Genomic DNA, 18,862 nt, shown 5'->3' on the forward strand with positions numbered 1-18,862 from the left:
TGGACCCGATGATCTCTTGAGATCTCTTCCAGCCTCTAATCTACTGTGATTTATTCTGTGACTTTTGTAGAAATCCAAGTAGATAAAATCTTCACAGAGGAGTATTAGCCTCTTCACTGTGTCTGGCATCCACACTACCAATCAGCATTAAGCTTGACGGCATTTTACAGCTTGGTTGCCTTGTCATGCTGATGATTTAAAGACGTGTCACTTGTAGTGGAGTATCTCCATCTCATTCTACAATCAGCATGTGTTTCAGCTGTTACCTTTTCAGAACTTTAGCAAATCAAAGCTCTGGGAGCCTGTGTGCACAGTACACATTTGCAGTCAGGAGCAGCAAAATGACTGTGCCACTAACATAGGTACATAAGGTAAGATGAGCCTGGTATGCTTCCAGTTCCCCATCAACTTTGTCTCTTGAAACACGGTGCTTCAGCTCTGAGTTTCCTTCAGATCTTTTCCACCCATTATTGCTGATGTTCTACAGAGCTTCTTGAAGACTTCCCTGAAGCTTGTCAGATAACTGAGCCAATGCCAGAGTAGACTTTAGCTGGCTTTGGCACTGCCTTAGCTTAGTGAAAGTGAAGCAATACATTGTAAACTTGCAATGTGTCTTAGTTTTAGCAGTCAGATCAGAAGTTGTGCCACTACCATAAGATCTTAGTGTTTCCATTTTCAGCAGCAATAAACTTATGTTGATCCTCATTTTCTGCTTCTAAGTATATAATGAATTTGAAGACCTGTCACCTTCACTTACTGTCATTACAACTCAGGACTAGAGTGTTTCTGACATTTTCTGTGCTATGCCAATTACCCTGGTCCCGTGATTTTTGAAACATGGAATTTGAAAGTTCCTCAGTTTTGCAAACAGCTGTGTAGTGGTTGCCATTGTCCTTGCCTGAGAAACCTTGAGGTGGAGTTACTTATGGAAAGGAGGAGAGCTGGAGGTGATAACTTCCCACTACTAACAGTTGCTGTTCGATTCTTGTTGTAAACTGGATTCAGAACTTAGAAGATGAGTTTCCTTTTCTGAGGCATGCAGTTTACTGACATGATAGGGGAAGCTTCAGTTACAGCATTCTGGTATGAAGTCACAGGATATGGAAAGATTCCACTCAGAGGCAGTTGTATCTTCTCTACAGAGGAGAAGGCTCTTTTGGCATACCATGACATCTGGGATTCCTTGAGTGCTTTTCTGCTATGGAAGAGATTTTATCTTGCTGTTAGGAATGTTGCTGTGAGGTAAAGCATGCCAAGGCTGGAATGAGTCAGGTGGTCTGATAACCCTTATTCTCAGACTTGCTGACACAAAAGAGATTCTGAAAGCCTCATTGGGAATTATTGCAGTATTTGAACCAACTGGAGAGGGCTTTAAAATACTGAAGTAACTCTTCTGAAACAGCTGCTGCTAGTTGAAGATCTGGTCAGATGAAAGTGCCTGCAAGCTTCAGATAAAATGAAGAGCTTCAGAATGACTAAAGAAGAACCCTGTGCATTGAGATAGGGAGAATTTAACAGGACATTACAAAGATGAAATAACAGTAAATGCTAGTGAAGTAACAATAAAAAAAAGTGAGTAATGTGAAACACAACATTCAGGAATCAATTGCCTTTCCTTTGGTCCTGTTGCTGAGTACAAAAACCTGCCTGCTGACCTATGGCCACTGCCCCTGCTTTAGATAGTGGGCATGATGTCAGTATGGTATTTGATATCCCCTTGGCTGGTTTGGTTGGCTGACTTGGGTGTGACTCCTCCTAGCTTCTTGTGGAAATGAATCTTATCCTAGCTGAAGTAGGACAGCTCTTCAGTCCACGAGACAAGTGGTTTATGGGGGTAAGGGATTGAAAGGCATTTCCTGGGGATTGTCGAATAGGCAACACAGCACATAGAGGAATCTTATGGTCTGAGGAATAATGAGCTCTGCACTGAGGGCATGCATGACAGGAGAGGATGTGGAATGCTGTGGACTTTGGATAAAGAAAAGATGCCATGTTCTGTAAGGTGGTTGTGCAAGAGATCAACTGTAAATTTTGCATTTAAAAGTATGCAGAGTAAAGTGAAAAAATATACAGAGATCTAGGCACTTTAAAAAAGTGCCCCCCCCCCCCCCCCCCCCCCCCCAGGAACTTAAATGACTGTTTTCCTCTTGATCAGTTTATCAAACAATTATTCAAACAAAAAGCATTTCCATGTAATAATTCCCACTGCCTCTATGAAGACACGAAGACAAAAAGTTCAAGTTGGAGAGCCCTGAATTACACAGTATATTACCTGCCTTGCTGAGACAGCCTTTCTCCAGCATGAATGTCTTAATAATGGAGATGAAAGCCAGACTTTTTGAGCTTTCAGAACTGGACATTCAAGACCATGTTCCTGATTCCTTTTCTTTTCAACTCTATGTAATTGCACTTCAAAAAACCATGTCACAGATGCAGGGAAACTCAGCCAAGACAATCATGCAGGTCTAAGCAGAACAGCAAAAATACGGCATGTCGGTACTTGCTGCCAGCTCGTTTCTGGGTCTTGGCTTAGCTGTGGTCAGTGTCCAGGTTTCAAGATTGGGTTCTTGCCTATGATAATACTAGATACAGAAGGTATAGGTGCAGCCCTCAAAGTATGTCACGCTGTATTTTAAAATACAGCTTATTTAAAACCAGATCCTCATTATCTATCTGGATTTGGGTCTGAATGAGTTTTGTGAAAAACACATACGTAATTTTGCCATCTTCTCACTTTCAGCTGCTGCTGGGGTTTGCGGTCTCTTTGCTTTTATTGTGTGTTTATATTATGATAATGGATGCTTAAATTAACGTGAATAAGCAAATAAGATAGAAACTGAAAGCAGTCATTTTGTATATTGTACTTATGTCCATGTGTACTCAAAAAGCAAGAATTCCAGTAGCCTTTGAACACTGGCAAAATGTTTTTGAATGATAGGCATGTTTGCAGCTTGTGTCTTATATTTAAGGTGAAAAGTTTTAAGTTGTGCTTGTTTTTATTTGCTGATACTGAAGTCCACGTGTAGGTATTTTTGTAAAATACTGGTAAGAAATGTGAAGGGATTTGTTAAAATTCTTGTAAAGTTCTATGGAGAAGATGTTACTAGCGTTTGGAAGTTTGGGTCAAGGGTTGTGTGCTTTTAGGATTGAGATCAAACATTTTGGAAGTCATTTGGGGCTAATATAGTTGTTAGTGAAAAGGAGTTACAGTTGTTAATGTAAAACACTTATTCCAGCTTCTTGAAAGCAGGGTTAATGAGGTAAAATTTTATATCAACAGAGTTCCAGCTATGGCAGTCAGAATTTATTGTTGCAGCCATGCTTTGTATTTGCTGCAGAAGAGGTTTCTTCTAATTGCTGACTTAGTTATGCAACCTTGTTCCTTCAGGCTCTTTTAGCCAGTCCCTCAGTGTTTGTCCCATCCAAAATGCTTGCCTACTTACCCTTTTCTCATTGCCTGCAGAATTGAGTTCCCAGATATAACCCAGAGCATGATTCATTGGTGCTAAGAGGGTGAATAGGGCTTCCAAACAGTAACTAAGCACAGATATAAAAAAATGCCCATCTTCTTTCGTGTGTGTGGGGTTGGGTTTTTTGGGTTGGGGGGTGTGTGTGTGTGTGTTTGTTTTGAGTGTGTATGTGTGGTTTGGTTTTGGGTTTTTTTTGGTTTGTGGTGTGGGTGGTGGTGGTTGTTGGGTGGTGTTTGTTGTTGGGTTTTTTTTTTTTTTAATGATCTCACGAAGTCAGGATTACATTTTACCTGGTTTAAAAAAGCAAGAGCAACTCTGTGGCTGACTAGATTTGGTATTAAGTGAAGGGTTGCAATTTCACTGTTCCTATGAAGTCTTTTCTACTGGGTGGTTAAATAGATAAAAAGAGGAGTAGAATATTGAATTTGTTGATTTACTCCTCATTTACTTAAGATTGTCATAATTGCCTTTGATTTCTAACACATGTAAGTGGAATATGTGCTTCTTTATACTGTATGTATGCTTATATTCAAGAACGTTGATTGCTTGTATAATAAACAGAGGCTATATCCATGTTTCATAATGTAGTTATGAATTCATATTTGAGCCTTTGACTTCAAAGGGTCATTGACTTAAAGGGTTTTGAAGCCAAGTTAAGTTGAATTTGCTAACTTTTCCAGGGCAGATGAGGTGGTTGGTCAAGAGAGAGTGCTTCTTCTGCCTCCTCTTCAAAACTTGCGGAGTTGTTGCTAATGGCAACTGTAAGATCCTGAAGCAACAACAGCATGTTTTCTGATTATATTTGATTAGTAGAAGGACTAGAAACGCTGTAGCTTAACGTGATGGAGTCAGAAATTAAATACTGCAGCATAGTGTGCCAATAAAAAATTGGAAGTGTTGATTTCCATTTACACACTTTGGAGTTGTTCTCTTGAACATCACACAGTTTAACTGTAGTAAGAGAGAAAAGAAGTCAAAACAAATAGTGGCTACGGTGTTTCCTGTCAGGTCTTAAAATCAGTCAGAAGTGGAGATACATAAACAGGGAGGGGGAGGAATGAGCTGTGCATCATGAGAAAGGACTCCTGTTACAAGAGAACTTGGAGATGGTGAAGCTTCCTGTGAGATTTATAAGACTTTTTTAAATTAGGTTTTTATCGTTGCATCGGAGTGCCCAAAGAAGGGCAGTGTAGCTGGGGAAGGATCTAGATCTTACAAGGAACAGCTGAGGGAACTGGGGTGGTTTAGTCTGGAGAACAGGAGTCTGAGAGGAGACCTTACTGCTCTCCACAATTATCTGAGGTGTGGGATTGGTTTCTTCTGCCAGGTAACAAGCAACAGGATGAGAGAAAACCGCCTCAAGTTGTGCCAGGGACAGTTTAGATTGAATATTAAGGGGGAAAAAACCACTTAGAATGGTTAAGTATTGGAACAGTCTGTCCAGGGAAGTGACGGAATCACAGTCCTTAGAAGTGTTCAGAAACCACGTAGGTGTGCTTAGGGACGTGGTTTACTGGTAGACTGGACAACAGTGTTAGGTGAACAGTTGGACTTGGATCTTGGAGCTCTTTTCCAGCCTATGAGTCTATGACATTCCTTATCTGTTAGGGTGTTCATGTAAGAATCTCTGTATTCTCCCCTGATAAATGCATATTCCATGGAGGTAACAACAGTTGTGTTTCTCTTCTTTAGCTTTTAGGAAATTGTGCTATTTTTCAATTTAACTTCCTCAGTCTTTGCAGCACTTTATTGATGAATAGAAATACAGATAAAGTAGAAGGTGCTGAGTGTATTTCCAAGTATTATCATTTTGTATCACCAGCTGGGCCTGTTTCTTCTTGTTTTAAGGATTGGCTGGTTTTTTTTTTTCCTCTGCAAGTCTGTAATGGATGACTGGTCTTGAAAGTACAACTCTGCAAGAAAAACAGTATTTGAGGAAGAAAACATAATACCCTGGATTTCTTTCTGGATAGATTTTGGCGCCCGTCTTAAGAACATTTTAACAGGATTGCAATATCTGAGAATGACATTTCATTTGGGTCTGACTTTCAGAGCTTGAAACCAATTAATTCTGGGAACTGGATGTAATTCTGTGTTGTAGAAAGCCCCAAAGAGCTAGATCCTGTAATATTTGCAAACCTGACAGACCTTAGTGCATCACATGTGATCTAATGTAATCACAGAGTGGTCTGGGTTGGAAGGGACCTCCAAAGGTTATCGACTCCAATCTCCTCTGTAGTAAGCAGGGGCATCCTCAACCAGATCAGGTTGCCCAGAGCCCTGTCGAGCCTTACCTTTAATATCTCTAAGGATAGAGCCCCAACCACCTCCCTGGGCAACCTGTTCCGGTGTTGCACTACCCTCACGGTACAGAACTTGTTCTTAACATCCAATCTAAATCCACTCTTCTCTAGTTTGAAGCCATTGCCCCTCATCCTATCACTGCAGGCCTTTTAAAGTAGTCTCTCTCCATCCATCTTGTAGGCCCCCTTCAGGTGCTGGAAGGCTGCTGTTAGGTCTCCCTGGAGCCTTCTCTTCTCCAGGCTGAACATCCCCAACTCCCTCAGCCTGTCCTCATAGCAGAGGTGCTTCAACCCCCTGATCCTTTTCAGGGCCCTCCTCTGGACCCACTTTATCAGGTCTGTATCCTTCCCATATTGAGGTCTCCAGAGCTGGCTGCAGCACTCCAGCTGAGATCTCATCTGAGCACAGTAAAGTGACAGAATCATCTCTCTCCATCTGCTGGTCATGCTGCTTTTGATGCAGCTCATGCTGCCATTGGTGTTCTGAGCTGCAAGGTCACACTGCTCATGTCCAGCATCTTGTCCATCAGCACTCCCAAGTCCTTTTCCAGTAGGCTGCTGTTGGTTCCCCTCAGCACATCCATGTGGTGATGTGCTCCCTCTGCTCACGTTGCCTCCAATGTGGCAGCAGAATGTGGCAGCCCAGTTCATAAATTCATTTTTCAAGGGAGAAGCTTTATGGTGAGGAGTGGAAAATGAGAAATCTGTCTACTCTAGTGTTTTGCTGCTAGGCTTGGGTGTTGGCATGATGGGACTGCAATACTCCCTGCTTGAAATGGTGCTCGTTTATAGCTACCTGCTGTTCTGAACAGAAGATGACAAAGTTCTTTGGCATTTGTGTATATGTTGAAGCCAAAGATTGCCTCCTAAAAGCTAATAAGCAGCATGAGAATGAAAAATTCATTCTGTGTTTTGCTGTTTGTTCAAGGTTACAGAAGGTGTTGTGTCTCAGCTTCCTTCATTCCAGGAGGTTTTTTCCCTAGTGTTTGGTGGTATGACGGTATCTTTCGAAGGAATGTGAAGTCCCAAGAGGACTGATAATTTTGTTTGATAATGGCTGGCTGTAGATACCGTTTGATGCTTGTGACATGCCAGCAGTTTCTTTTTGTGTTCATGGATTTTCTACAAATTGTAGTGTAGTTTTGCATTAGTATAAGAACACAAGTAGCACTCCTAATGTAAAGCAAGCAATTTCTTGGAGTTAAAGACATGACTCCTTATGCTCTGTTTCCTTCTGGGCTTAGAGCCTTTGTTTCTGAAAACAGCGATGTGACTTTGGCATAATTAAGAGTAATTGTAATAAATTGCAAATAATTGATCATAGCTATTTGTGGTAATGGTTGCAATAAGCAGTGTGAGCAATCCGGCAGTGTAGGCCTAGAGCCTGACACGGTGGTAGGCCGTGCCCAGCATGGGTGCAGAAGTAGCCAGCAGCATAGCAGAATAGTGCTGTGCCTGCACTGTGTAACCAAAGCAGGACACCAGTAGCTATAAACACAGAGAGTTATGTCAGAATAACAGGACACACACCCGCATCAACAGTCTTGCCTGTTATTACTGGTTTAACTAATAATCTATAGTAATAGTGTGTGGTCACTCGTGAGGGGCCAATGAAGCCATGCCAGCAATGCCCTCCGAGTTGATATAAGTTCTAAGGGTTTTCTTACTGCGCAGTTTCCTCTATGCACTTCTTACTAGCCTGTCAGCTCTACTGTCTGCTCTGTGCCATGCTTGCATTATAATCAAACAATACTGAAGCAATAAAGGACAATACTAGATCATATTGATCAGCTGTATTGATTCCATTCTCTGTCGTCGCTAAAACTATTAACATTTTAAATTATTCCAAATTATAGCCAGTTTAAAAATCGTACTTGGATTATCCAGCAGAACTTTGTTCCTTGAGCACGAACTTGGGATTTGTTTTGATCTGTCTTGTGTCTTTGTTGCCTGTTGTGCCTGTGGATTTATTTACAAAGCCTTCATTTAAGGCTGTTTCTGGCTCAAAGAGCTCACTGTTAAAGGCACCTGTCTAATTAAGCTAAATCTGCATTTGGAGAAAACAGGCAAGAATCCAACTGGTAAAGCAGACACCATTTATTATGGTTTGAGGATGGGTGCTTCTAAGAACCACAGAGTGGAAGACCTCCAGGAGGACCAGAAAGGTCCAGGGAGGGTCCAGAAAATGTAAATTGTTTATTCTGTCCCCTGATTCTGCTGTCTCTTTGTAAGCAGGCCATATGGTTAGCTCGCTCTGTTTTCTCCCTTCTTTCTTCTCTCCTTTGGGAGCCCTTATCTGGTAACATGGGGGAGTACCTCAGGCCTGTTTGTGGCCTTCAGAGGTCTGACTAATTGGTCCTGCGCTATTTTGGACTATTTACACCTAAGGGAAGGCAGGCAGTGGCAGGGAGAAAAGGAGCAGTGGGGCTTTTGGTTTAGTCTAGTTGGGGGAAGGTTTTCATGTACACTGTATTCTTTTGGGATATGTATTAGGAGTTAAGGATTCATGTATTCTGTATTTTTTCCTGTATATTTTCAAATCAATTCTGTATTTCTCTCCAATTCAACAAGAGTGTTTTATTTTACTCTTATAGGGGTGTGTGTAAAATTATAGCTGTCTGCTTTTTAAACTAAGACACCATTTGAACAAACATCAAAGAGGTCCAAGCAATTGAGTCTTTAAACAATTAATAACAGCTGGAAGGAAGTTGTATATAGAGATTTCAGACTTAGAATTCTGTAGCACATGTGAGATTCTTGCCTTCTGGAGTTGGAGAGAAGTATAGCTGGAGCAACTTCCAGAAGGACCCACACCCACTCAGATTTCTTGCAGCATTAGGAGGTTTATAGTATATTTTCCTGATGTTTACCCTCTCCCTGCCTCCCCTTCTTCCCCTCCCCCCCACCTTAAATTTCACATTCCCTGAAGGGATTCTGTGGACATGTCAGGGGGCTTATAACACTGTTAGAATACAGGTTATGCAGAATTTTGTTTTATTAAATATATGTGACTGGGTTGTTTAACTCCTTTTAATTGTATTTTCTATTAGCAAAAAAATCTCAGTGTAAGGGCGACAAAGCTGGTGAAGAGCCTGGAGCGCATGGCTTACAAGGAGCATCTGAAGGAGCTAGGGTTGTTCAGCGTGGAATAGAGGAGGCTGAGGGGAGACCTCATTGTTCTTTACAACTTCATGAAGGGAGGTTGGAGTGAGGAGGGGGCAGCCTCTTTTGCTTGGTGGCAAGCAACAGGAATAAGGGAAATGGTTTCAAAGTGCCCCAGGGACTGGATGTTAGGAGATACTTCTTCACAGAGAGGGTTCTCAAACCTTGGAATCGTCTGTCTAGGACAGTGGTGGACTCGCCATCTCTGGAGGTATTTAAGCAGCATGTGGACCTGGTGCTTAGGGCCATGGTTTAGTATTGACCCTACAGTGCCTGGTCGAAGCTTGGACTGGATGATCTTGGAGGATCTCTTCCACCCTCTTCTACTCTTTGTGAGATTCTATTCATCTGAAAAATCTTAAGGAGACTTTAGTTTTCCCCTCAGAGATAGTTCTTTGCTTAACATAACCAATTTTTGTCTCCCCCATGATTTTTTTTGAGTGTGTTTAACTCGGTCTCTTTCTCTTCTGAGGCAGTGCTTTCTTAAAGGAAGGAAAATCAGGTACAGATCTTAGCTACTTCTAAGGTAAAGCTTTATTTGCCTAAAAGTCATCATTAATGAATTCAGTAGTTCATTGTGCCTGCAGTGCAGTGTTCATAAGGCAGCACTCTTCCTGTTATGTGCCTTTTTCTTGTGGAGAACAGGAAGATTTCTTCATGATCTTTTTGTATAGCAATCTTGCCTGCAGTGCAATACTACCCATTACTTGATAATAAAATTGTAACAATAACAACAAGAAATTTTTTATTAACAATACATATTTTTTGTCTATGAGAATTTTGGATAAAGAGACCTAAAGTCTGGTTTTGTTTTTGGTAGTGGAAGTCATTCATTTCTTGAGGAAAATGGAGGAATGTCTGAAGATAAGAGACTACACAAGGTCAGACCTAAAGTCCATCTGTGTTCCCTCTGGCCAGTAACAGTTGCCTGGGGAAGAGCACAGGCTGACCCTCGGTGTGCTGATGGGCTTCACATGTTGATTGTTCTTCCAGGAGTGTTTTTCTGAGCTCTATTTGAACTTCGCTACCTTCTCTCATCCGTGATACCCGGGGGAAAAGGAAGTGGCTTTGGCTGAAATGTTATGTGGCATGAGTAATTTATTTTTTTTCTTTAGATATTTTTGTCAACTTGGCCCAATTTGTGTGGGGAGAGGCAGTGAACAGTCATTTCCTATTTGCTTTCTCTGTGTCTCAAGATTTTCTAGATTTCTACTATCTATTTTCCTGGCTGTAGAGCTCTGGTATGTTCAGATGCTTCCCATACGGAAGGCGTATCATGGTTTTTGTTCATCCTCACTGCTTTTGTTTTACCTTTTCCAGAACAGCAGCAAAACACCCCACAGCATCAACAGCAAAAGACACGAACAGTTACTGCTGAGTTTCTCATGCTGTAATTTTCCTGACATTTTGGGGTTTTAATGTTATGGAGATTGCTTTTGCTATTGGCTGTTCCCCAGCTGGAGCATGGAGCAGGCAACGTGTTGATGACGGCTAACAGTAAAATCAAGCTGTCAGCAGTTTTACATTTCTGAAAGTGGGTGATTGATTTTTCTGTAAGTCTTCATGTAGCTCTTTGGTGTATTTTGCTGAAAGCTCATTGCAGAGGAGAAATGCTTCAGTTTTTCTTTTGGCTTTTACTCTAAGAGCAGCTTAAAAATTGGATTCCATTGTATTTTGATTGGATGCTCCTATGATTAAAAAAAAAATAATTTTTTTGGTGTCCATTTAAAAGAGTAATTAAAAGGTTGCATCCTGCTCGTGTTTGTTACTTGCTTGTAATGCTTCTTTCAAGGAAAAGATTCCACCCTCCCCACCATCACAGCCCGTGAGGGTGCTCAGTTCTCTGCATACCTACTGACAGAATGCTGTTGAGTCTAGAAGTCATGTCTCATCTTGTATTTATGCTTTGATGGTGATAAATAACCTAGTGATGGCAGACCACAGAGTACTAAGCAGTTACTTCAGACAAAAAGAAGAGATTAAATGTATGACTGTGCATGTGTGTGTCACCTAATGCATATTGTTACATACAGCTTTTTAGGAAATAAGAACAATAACATGAAATAATGCAGCCTTTGAATAGCATGTTATGTTGTTGCAGTTTTGGACAATTATGTTTCTGAAAAGAAAATGAAGGCTAGCATACATGTTTTTTATACCTTTAGTAATGGCTGGGGGTTTAATGCTAAAGATGTTTTCAAGTCCTCTCTGAAGAAAAAGTAATTCACATTTCAAGAAAATCTATACTGGAAAATGAAATCTAAGTTAAATAAAGTGGCATCTATCTCAAAGGAGGATAGTGCTCATAGAAAAGTTACAAAATTATTTTGATTGGAAGATAACTTTTAAGATTATCAAGTCCAACTGTTAACCCAGCGCTGCCAGGTCATCACTAAACCAGGTTCCTGAGCACCATATCTGCACATCTTTTGAATTCCTCCAGCTATGGTGATTCCACTACTTCCCTGGGCAGCCTGTTTCAATGCTTGACGAATGTTTCTTTGAAGAATTCTTTTCCTAATATCCAATCTAAACCTCCCCTGGCACAACTTAATCCTGTTTTCTCTTGTCCTTTTGCTCTTTTACTGGGCAGAAGAGGCTGACTGCTATCTTGCTACAGCCTCCTTTCAGGTATTCGTAGAAAGCAATAAAGTCTTTAATGCAGGAACCTGTATTAGCACATGGTATTCTTTCTGAAACATTCACTGTAGCTTGTCTTTCCACTTCAATTAAAGGGCTGCTAAGAAATAGCAAAACTGGAGTTCTTTTGTCAACTGATGTCCTACCTAACACAACGAAATGTACGTTGTCAGAAGAGTAAGCATCAGTGATGCCAGGATGAGTTATTCAACCTGGCTGCAGAATTTAAGCAGCCAAGTGTTAGAGACTTCATCTTCACATATACCCTAGAAATGTAAAAGTGAACAATCTTTGTGAATCCTAAACTGAAGCAAAAAATTGCAAAAACAGCCAATAATGCAGAGTTAGCACTTAGCCTGATGTAACAGCAGCATTTGATTCACCGTTCTTCGTGTCCTAATATTTTATTGCTTCAAAAGATGCAAGCAAAGCTTACGGAATCACAGAATTGTCAGGGCTGGAAGGAACCTTGAGGATCTTCTTGTTTCAACCTGCCTGCCATGGGCAGGGACGCTTTCCACTAGCTCAGGTTGCCCAGAGTCCAATCCAGCCTGGCCTTAAAAACTTGCAGAGATCCAGCTTCCACCACCTCCCTGGGCAACCTGTTCCACCTGTTTCACCCTAATGGCGAAAGCTAAAAGGACAAGTCAAATATTGTGTGTAGTTTAAGTCAGTGTTTTGTTATTAACAGATAAATTATCAATACCCACAGAAGGAAATAAAATAATACCTTTTCTTTCTTGCTGATGGGCACAAAGGACAATAAGAAAATACTCATGATTACCAAATACAGCTAGGATTGGAGACAGAAGAAACCCCAACCTTTAAAAAAGAAAGTCAAATATAGTAGCTTGAGAGAGAGTTGGGAAGCAGCTCTGTTTTCTTAATCTGTTTCCTAGGAATAAATTCACATACTGAAATCTTGGGTGGTACAATTCTTCCCTCTGTTGGAAGGAATCTGTTGGTATCCTTTGATGCCTGTTTCAAAACAAGTGACAAAATTTGTGAATCTCAATTCCAGAAATTCTTCTATTTCTCTTTAAAGTATTATCCTTGTCTTGTGAAGAAAGAGAGACAGTAGATGTTATCTTAAAAGACAAAATTGACATCACCTCAATGGATTTTGACCTTAGGAACCGCGTACTGTGTTGCTGTGACCTATCCTAGGTTTTGCCATATTTTTACCACCAAAATGATAACATGGAAACCTGTATTCAGAGCCAAGTAACATCCAAAGTAAGGAGTTGAAGCACTGATGGATGAGCCCTTGTTAACCTGGCACACTATTTTCAGATCTATTGAAGTGTAGGCTAAGTTGCTATGCTTTATTTTTGTGGCTCACCAATAGCATTAATAATTTGTAAGTGTTCATAGTTCTTCATCTGTGTATCCAAGATGTCCTGTGCTCAAGCAGATGATGTTTCAAGGCTGTTGATGAAGCCTTTCTCGCAACATCAGACTTGGCACAGGGGCTGTCAACTTGCTGTCCCCATGAAACCAGTGGAAGGCCATTAATGTAACATTGTAGTAAGATTAGCTGGTCAGAGAAAACGCTGTCCCTTCCTTTTGCTATGTCTGTTTACTCTTCTCACAATGTGTGTACAATACAGAGATGTGTTGGGAACAAAGGAGGAAACATAAAGGGGAAAAAAGAGCATGGTTTATATAAGTAGGAGCAAGTGCAAACATCTATTATGTGCCCAGGTGGCCCAGAAGGCCAATGGCATCGTGGCCATTATTAAGATCAGTGTGTTCATCAGGAGTAGGGAAGTGATTGGCACTGCTGAGGCCACAGTTTAAGTATTGTGTTCAGTTCTGGATGCCACAACATATGAAAGGTATCAGGGTCGTGGGGAGTGTCCAAAGAAGAGCAATGATGAGGGGTTTGGAGGGCATGGCATACAAGAAGTGACTGAGGGAACTGGAGTTGTTTAGTCTGAAGAGAAGGCTAAGGGAAGATGTTATTGCTCTCTACAATGACCTGAAAGGAGGTCACAGTGAGGCTGGTGTTGGTCTCTTCTCCCGAGTAACTAGTAATAGGGTGAGAGGAAACGGGTTTAAGTTATGCTAGGGGAAATTTAAATTGGATATTAGGAAACTTTTCCTTACTGAAGGAGAGTGGTCAGGCATTGGAACAGGATGCCCAGGGAGAAATTGTGGAGTTGCCATCCCTGGAGGTGTTGAAGAAGTGTGCACTTCTGGCTCTTCAGGATATAGTTTAGTGGTCATGGTAGTTGGGTTACGGTTGGCCTCGATCTTAAAGGTTTTTTCCTACTGTAATGACTCTGTGGTTCTGTTCTGTGATTCTACAAATGGATCCCTCGCCTATCCTCTGTCTGTACTAAATTCTATGTGGTTAAAAATTACATAAACATGTCATTTGGGTAGATTAATAAATTAGTTCCAAGTATTCCTTCTTAATTCTGACCATTTACTGAACGAATAGACAAATGTTATTGTGGGAAAGGGGTAGCAGTCAGATCAGTTGGGTATGCATGTAACATCCAGCGATGTCCTTTAAAGTAAGGACGTAAGAGCAGCTGCTGTGCAGGCGGCGCACGGTGCCAGTGGAATTTATTTCTGACTGTGTACTCTTCAACTCCAAATGCTCTGTCTTGAACAATTGCTGTGTGTAAAAATAAAAAGTGGAAGGGGGAATTATGAAGTAGGATAAACATAAATACAGTTTTTAGTCATGAATCTAAATTTTAGGAGCTGAAAAGTTAGCAAATTACAGATTTCCATTTGCTAATGTAGTGTGTTTCAGATGGCTTAAACTTGGAGTAGATATAGATGCAAATTGCAGCAGCTTTTGATGGCACAAAGGCTTTAAGTTACTTTGCAAATGTATTTTGTAAGTGTATTATTTGACAAGTACATATTTTTTACTTGTGTGAAGTACAGATACAGAAAATAACAGCTTCAGCCTGTTTGTAAAAGAATTATTTAACAAGCAGATATGCTTCTTCCCTGGATTTTTTTTTTATGTGGACTGAAAATGTGGGGAATTTGTAGCTGTGTAGAAATTCCAAGTACAGGCTTCAGGCTTTTCCAGAACGGGATGTAAAGCTTTTTTTTTTTTTAAATCTTCCAAACTGGAGGTGCAATCCAGGATAAAAAATTTAAAAATCTCTTAGGTGATGGTGTTTGTTTGATGTGGGGATTTTGGGTTTGTTTTGGCTTGGTTGCTTGGTTGTTTTTTTCTCAATTAGTGCATATTAAAGCATACTGTGTGTGTTCTGCATGTGTCATGCATTAATCAGATCTTCCTTCCTTCAGCTAGCAGGCAGGAGGCTTTGAATACAAGCATTCAACAAGTATTTCTTCTCAATTGTGCTCAAGAGGATAGGTCTAATACCTCATCTGCTCATCAGGAATTCTGAATGCTTGTCCATATCTGATTATGTACTTGATGTGTCTTTTGAAAGCTTTTCCAGCGAGTATGTCCAAATCCATTTTGAGACCTGCTTTTGATCTGGTCAGGTGCCTCTCCATGCCTCCCTAGAGTCCTACAGGTGGTGTGAACGACGACAGTGAGAACATGGTAGACACATGCTACTGGTATTTCCGAGGCTTTTTTTTCCTACCCTCTGAGGGGCTGGAACTCTACATTTACTATGTGTGATCTTTCTTTCATTTTCAGGCCAGAGCCTCAACAGAAAGCTCCCTCTGCACCTCCACCTCCACCCCCGCCCCCACCACCACCCCTGCCAGAGGCCACTCCACCAGAGCCAGAGGAGGAGATCTTAGGGTCCGATGATGAGGAGCAAGAGGATCCTGCAGATTACTGTAAAGGTGTGTGCAATTCGGTAGTGTCTGTCAGGGTAAACATTGTCATGCAAGTCTTAACTCTGGTTCTTGTGAGATTTTTAGAGACCTGTCCTTGAATTATGGATTTTTTTTATGAGAAGCTACTCATTTTGGGTCCAGACACACAGTGGTCTTCAGTTCTTTTTCACTTAGCCATATCTCATTTATTAATGAATATATTTTATATATATTTGCAATAAATACACAAGTATGGCATCCCTATTCTCTTTCTGAGTCCTAGCTAGAAGAATAGAGAAGAAACTTTTCTTGAGTGGCGTTAGTTAACAATCAAAGCAAACCACCCCTCCCGCACTTTGAAAGGTCATAAAATTCCTTTGTGTCTTTAACAATGTCAACTACATTTGTTTTTCTCTTCCATGAACCAGCCCAAGGTGTTACATCTTTTTCACAGTCTTTCACAGAGAGCCCTCAGAATTGGCTGAGGCTTTCTGCATCTTCATTTTAGCTCATTATGTGCTTAATTTTTGTAGTGGCTTATATTAATTTTTATATTGTTAAATGTATAAAAACATGTGACTGCTGTACAACAGTGTCCTGAGTTTGCTTCAGTGGTGTCACTGTTACAGAGTTGCAAGTCTATTCCCATTAGGGTAATATGTCTGCTATACTTACATGAAAAATCATAAGTAGCAGGTCTATTAAATTTGGCTTTTCTATTGTACTACATTTCAAGCATATTAATTTAATTAAGGAAACATCAAAGTTTTATCACTCCAGATTGTTGCTGACAAGCCAAAAAACACTGTATGCACATTGGCTGTATCTGGCATTCTATATTCCTCATATTGAGACACTTGCTGTGTCACCTATGATGATGTCGTCTTAATCAGAAGTTCCTCCTTCTCCTCCTTGACTTAACAACTGAAAGTGACTATTTCATTTTGGTGTAAGAAGTTTTATTAATACATGGTATTTCGAAGATTTAAGTGGCTTACAAATAGCAGTAGTTAAAACCAAATGGTAAACTCAAACTGAATGTTGAGTTTTGCATCAGGAAAAAAGAAAAATATTTTGCTGAAGTGTGTTTGGTTTTAATTTTTTAGAAATGATTCCTGTTACAACACATTTGTTTCTTAAGGCAGCTCTTTGGATATTTGCTGTTGAAACATCTGTTCATTTGTGAACATCTGTATTTCTTTGAGATAAGTGTTTCAAGGCTCCCACTTAATTCTCCCTGAGGTAAGGGCTGCATTTAATTTCAAACAGTCCACTGTTGTCCATGTTCCAGCATCTCTTGCAAAATGTCACCATCTGCAGAAGCTAGATCACAAACCAAACAAAAAGTAGTCTTAAGTTTACCGCCTCTTGATGAGTTACCTGCTTAACCAGAGTCTCTGTGACTCCAGCAGGTCAGTAGTGAGATCTGTATGCTTCTAAAGTCATCTGTGTGTTGCACTAAAACTACTTGAGTATTTCCTAAAAAATGAGAAGGGACTTCTGTATACTTAAAGGTTCTTCTGAGTTCTGGTCCTGAAGCTCTGAATTGATGGAAGTATTGTGAAAACGGTTCAAGTTTTGGTTCATTTGGATGTCTTAATCATGATTTGTTTCTGTGAGATCAGTGTTTCCTGTTCCAGTAGATGGTTTTATCTATTTTCTGATCATGATTTCATATAAGACTGACCAGTATAATTCCTCCTCGAAGTCTGCTGGGAAAGATCATCCTAAGAATCTGAATTGAATGGCTCTATTGATGTTTTGGGGCCATACATCCAGAGGTGGCTTTTAGACCTGTTATTTCCTTTTTTTTTAACAGATTGCTTGATCAGTTTTGAATACGCTTGCCTGGTTTGGGTAACCTTACCTGTATTTACAGAGTGGAAGATAAATATTTGGGAATCATAGAATGACCTTTGGAGGTCCCTTCCAGCCTGGACCATTCAGTCCAGTCTCCCCAGAGTCAGAAAGGACATCCCCAACTAGACGAAGTTGCCCAGGGCCTCACTGAGCCTTACCTTGAATATCTCCAGGAAAGGGGCCTGGGCAACATGTCCCAGTGTTCCACCACCCTCATGATTTAAATCATAATTCCTTACAGAAGTATCTCTCCCTAATTTTATCTCCCAAATGACTATCTCCTAGGATTTTTTGGTGAAGCACAGATGTATGCTCAGCTACAGCCTGACATTTCATAGGAGGACAGTTTTGCTGAGGGAATATATAATTCTAAAAAAATTGAAAGAAAAGGTATTCAACGTTGTACCTGTTAGCTGGGAAATTCCCATTGCCAGGATGTTTTCGTCGCTAATTTTATTTTTAAGGATATTTTGCTCACACCTCCACTGCATTCCACGGTGGGTAGTAACTAGTCGTAACAGTATTTTTAACTGGGAGATTGGATTAGTTTGAATTAACACCTCATGTAAAAGAGAGAACTAACAGCTATTAATATAATGCAGACTAATCTCTGTTCCCTGGCAGCTTCCTCCAAGGCCTTTTTAAATCTGTTGGTGTCACTGAATTTACATTAAATGCTTTTAAAGGAATGGAAATAACTGAAGTCCAACTATGTAATTTTTGAAAGGCTGCTTAGACAGGGGAACTAGGTTTACCTCCTTGAAAAGTCTTGAAACACTTGGAGATTTTTATCAAGAGCATGGATTGATTGAAATTCTTTGCTTCTCTGATCATCATCTTTGCCTCCTGGAGATGCCTCCCATTCATCCAGTTCACAAAGGGAGTAATTCCCTATACAAACACAGAACTAGCTAACCACAATTACCAATACATTCAGGAAACTTTTAGGAATAATGATTTCATTTTTCTGACCCTGTTTCTTGAGTGCATGTCGCTAGCTAGCTGGCTGTAAGAGAGACTTTTTTTCCCCCCTGTGTGCTGCAGCAAAATAGCACAAAGAGGGGTTTTTGTATGTTACCAGCAGCTTCATTTACACGTTGTAGATTCTCAAATATTAGTGTTGTTTTTCCAAAAGTCCATCGTTTTTCTCAGCCTGTTAACTTTGTGTACATGCTTTCTTGTTGTTAAGACTTAGAAATGCTTTGTGTCTCATTATGGCTTAGGACAGGAGAAAGTATTTTGTGGAGCACATCGACTTGGAGAATATGCTGCTGCTGGTGGTGTATGTAGCATATGCTGGTGTATTGCTATAATTAGTTGTGACAGGGCCATGGGGACCAAAATAACGTGGCTTTTACATATATAGTATTGGTATTCTTGCAATACAAAGATTTTTACTAAAGTAACTTGGCAACTGCTAAGTTTAACTTTGGAGTCTTTGATTTCCTCTATTCATTCTCTTATCAGAGATGGGGGAAAGGAAAAAAAGAAAAAAGACAAAGAAAAAACAAAACCAAACAAAAACCCAACCCCAAATCCGCACCTGTTCAAGTTGTACATTATTTTTGACCCTTTGAAGCACAAGCATGCCATAGGCTATCTGCAGCCAGGCAGACTTTATAAGGTGCTTGTTTGCCTAAACTATGTTTTGAAACATGT

At 40.4% G+C, this 18,862-nt stretch overlaps 1 protein-coding gene across 4 annotated transcripts in view; it reads left to right on the forward strand.

The window, feature by feature from the left end:
• SRPK2 (SRSF protein kinase 2) overlaps positions 1 to 18,862 on the forward strand; it is a 145,440-nt gene that overhangs the window by 83,766 nt on the left and 42,812 nt on the right. For all 4 annotated transcript variants that reach the window (XM_054173937.1, XM_054173939.1, XM_054173940.1 and 1 more), the window contains one exon: positions 15,219 to 15,370. In XM_054173937.1, coding sequence (XP_054029912.1) covers positions 15,219 to 15,370 — 152 coding nt within the window. The remainder of the gene's footprint in view (positions 1 to 15,218; positions 15,371 to 18,862) is intronic.

This window comes from Dryobates pubescens, chromosome 27, assembly GCF_014839835.1.
Source record: "Dryobates pubescens isolate bDryPub1 chromosome 27, bDryPub1.pri, whole genome shotgun sequence".
NCBI classification, from domain to species: domain Eukaryota; kingdom Metazoa; phylum Chordata; class Aves; order Piciformes; family Picidae; genus Dryobates; species Dryobates pubescens.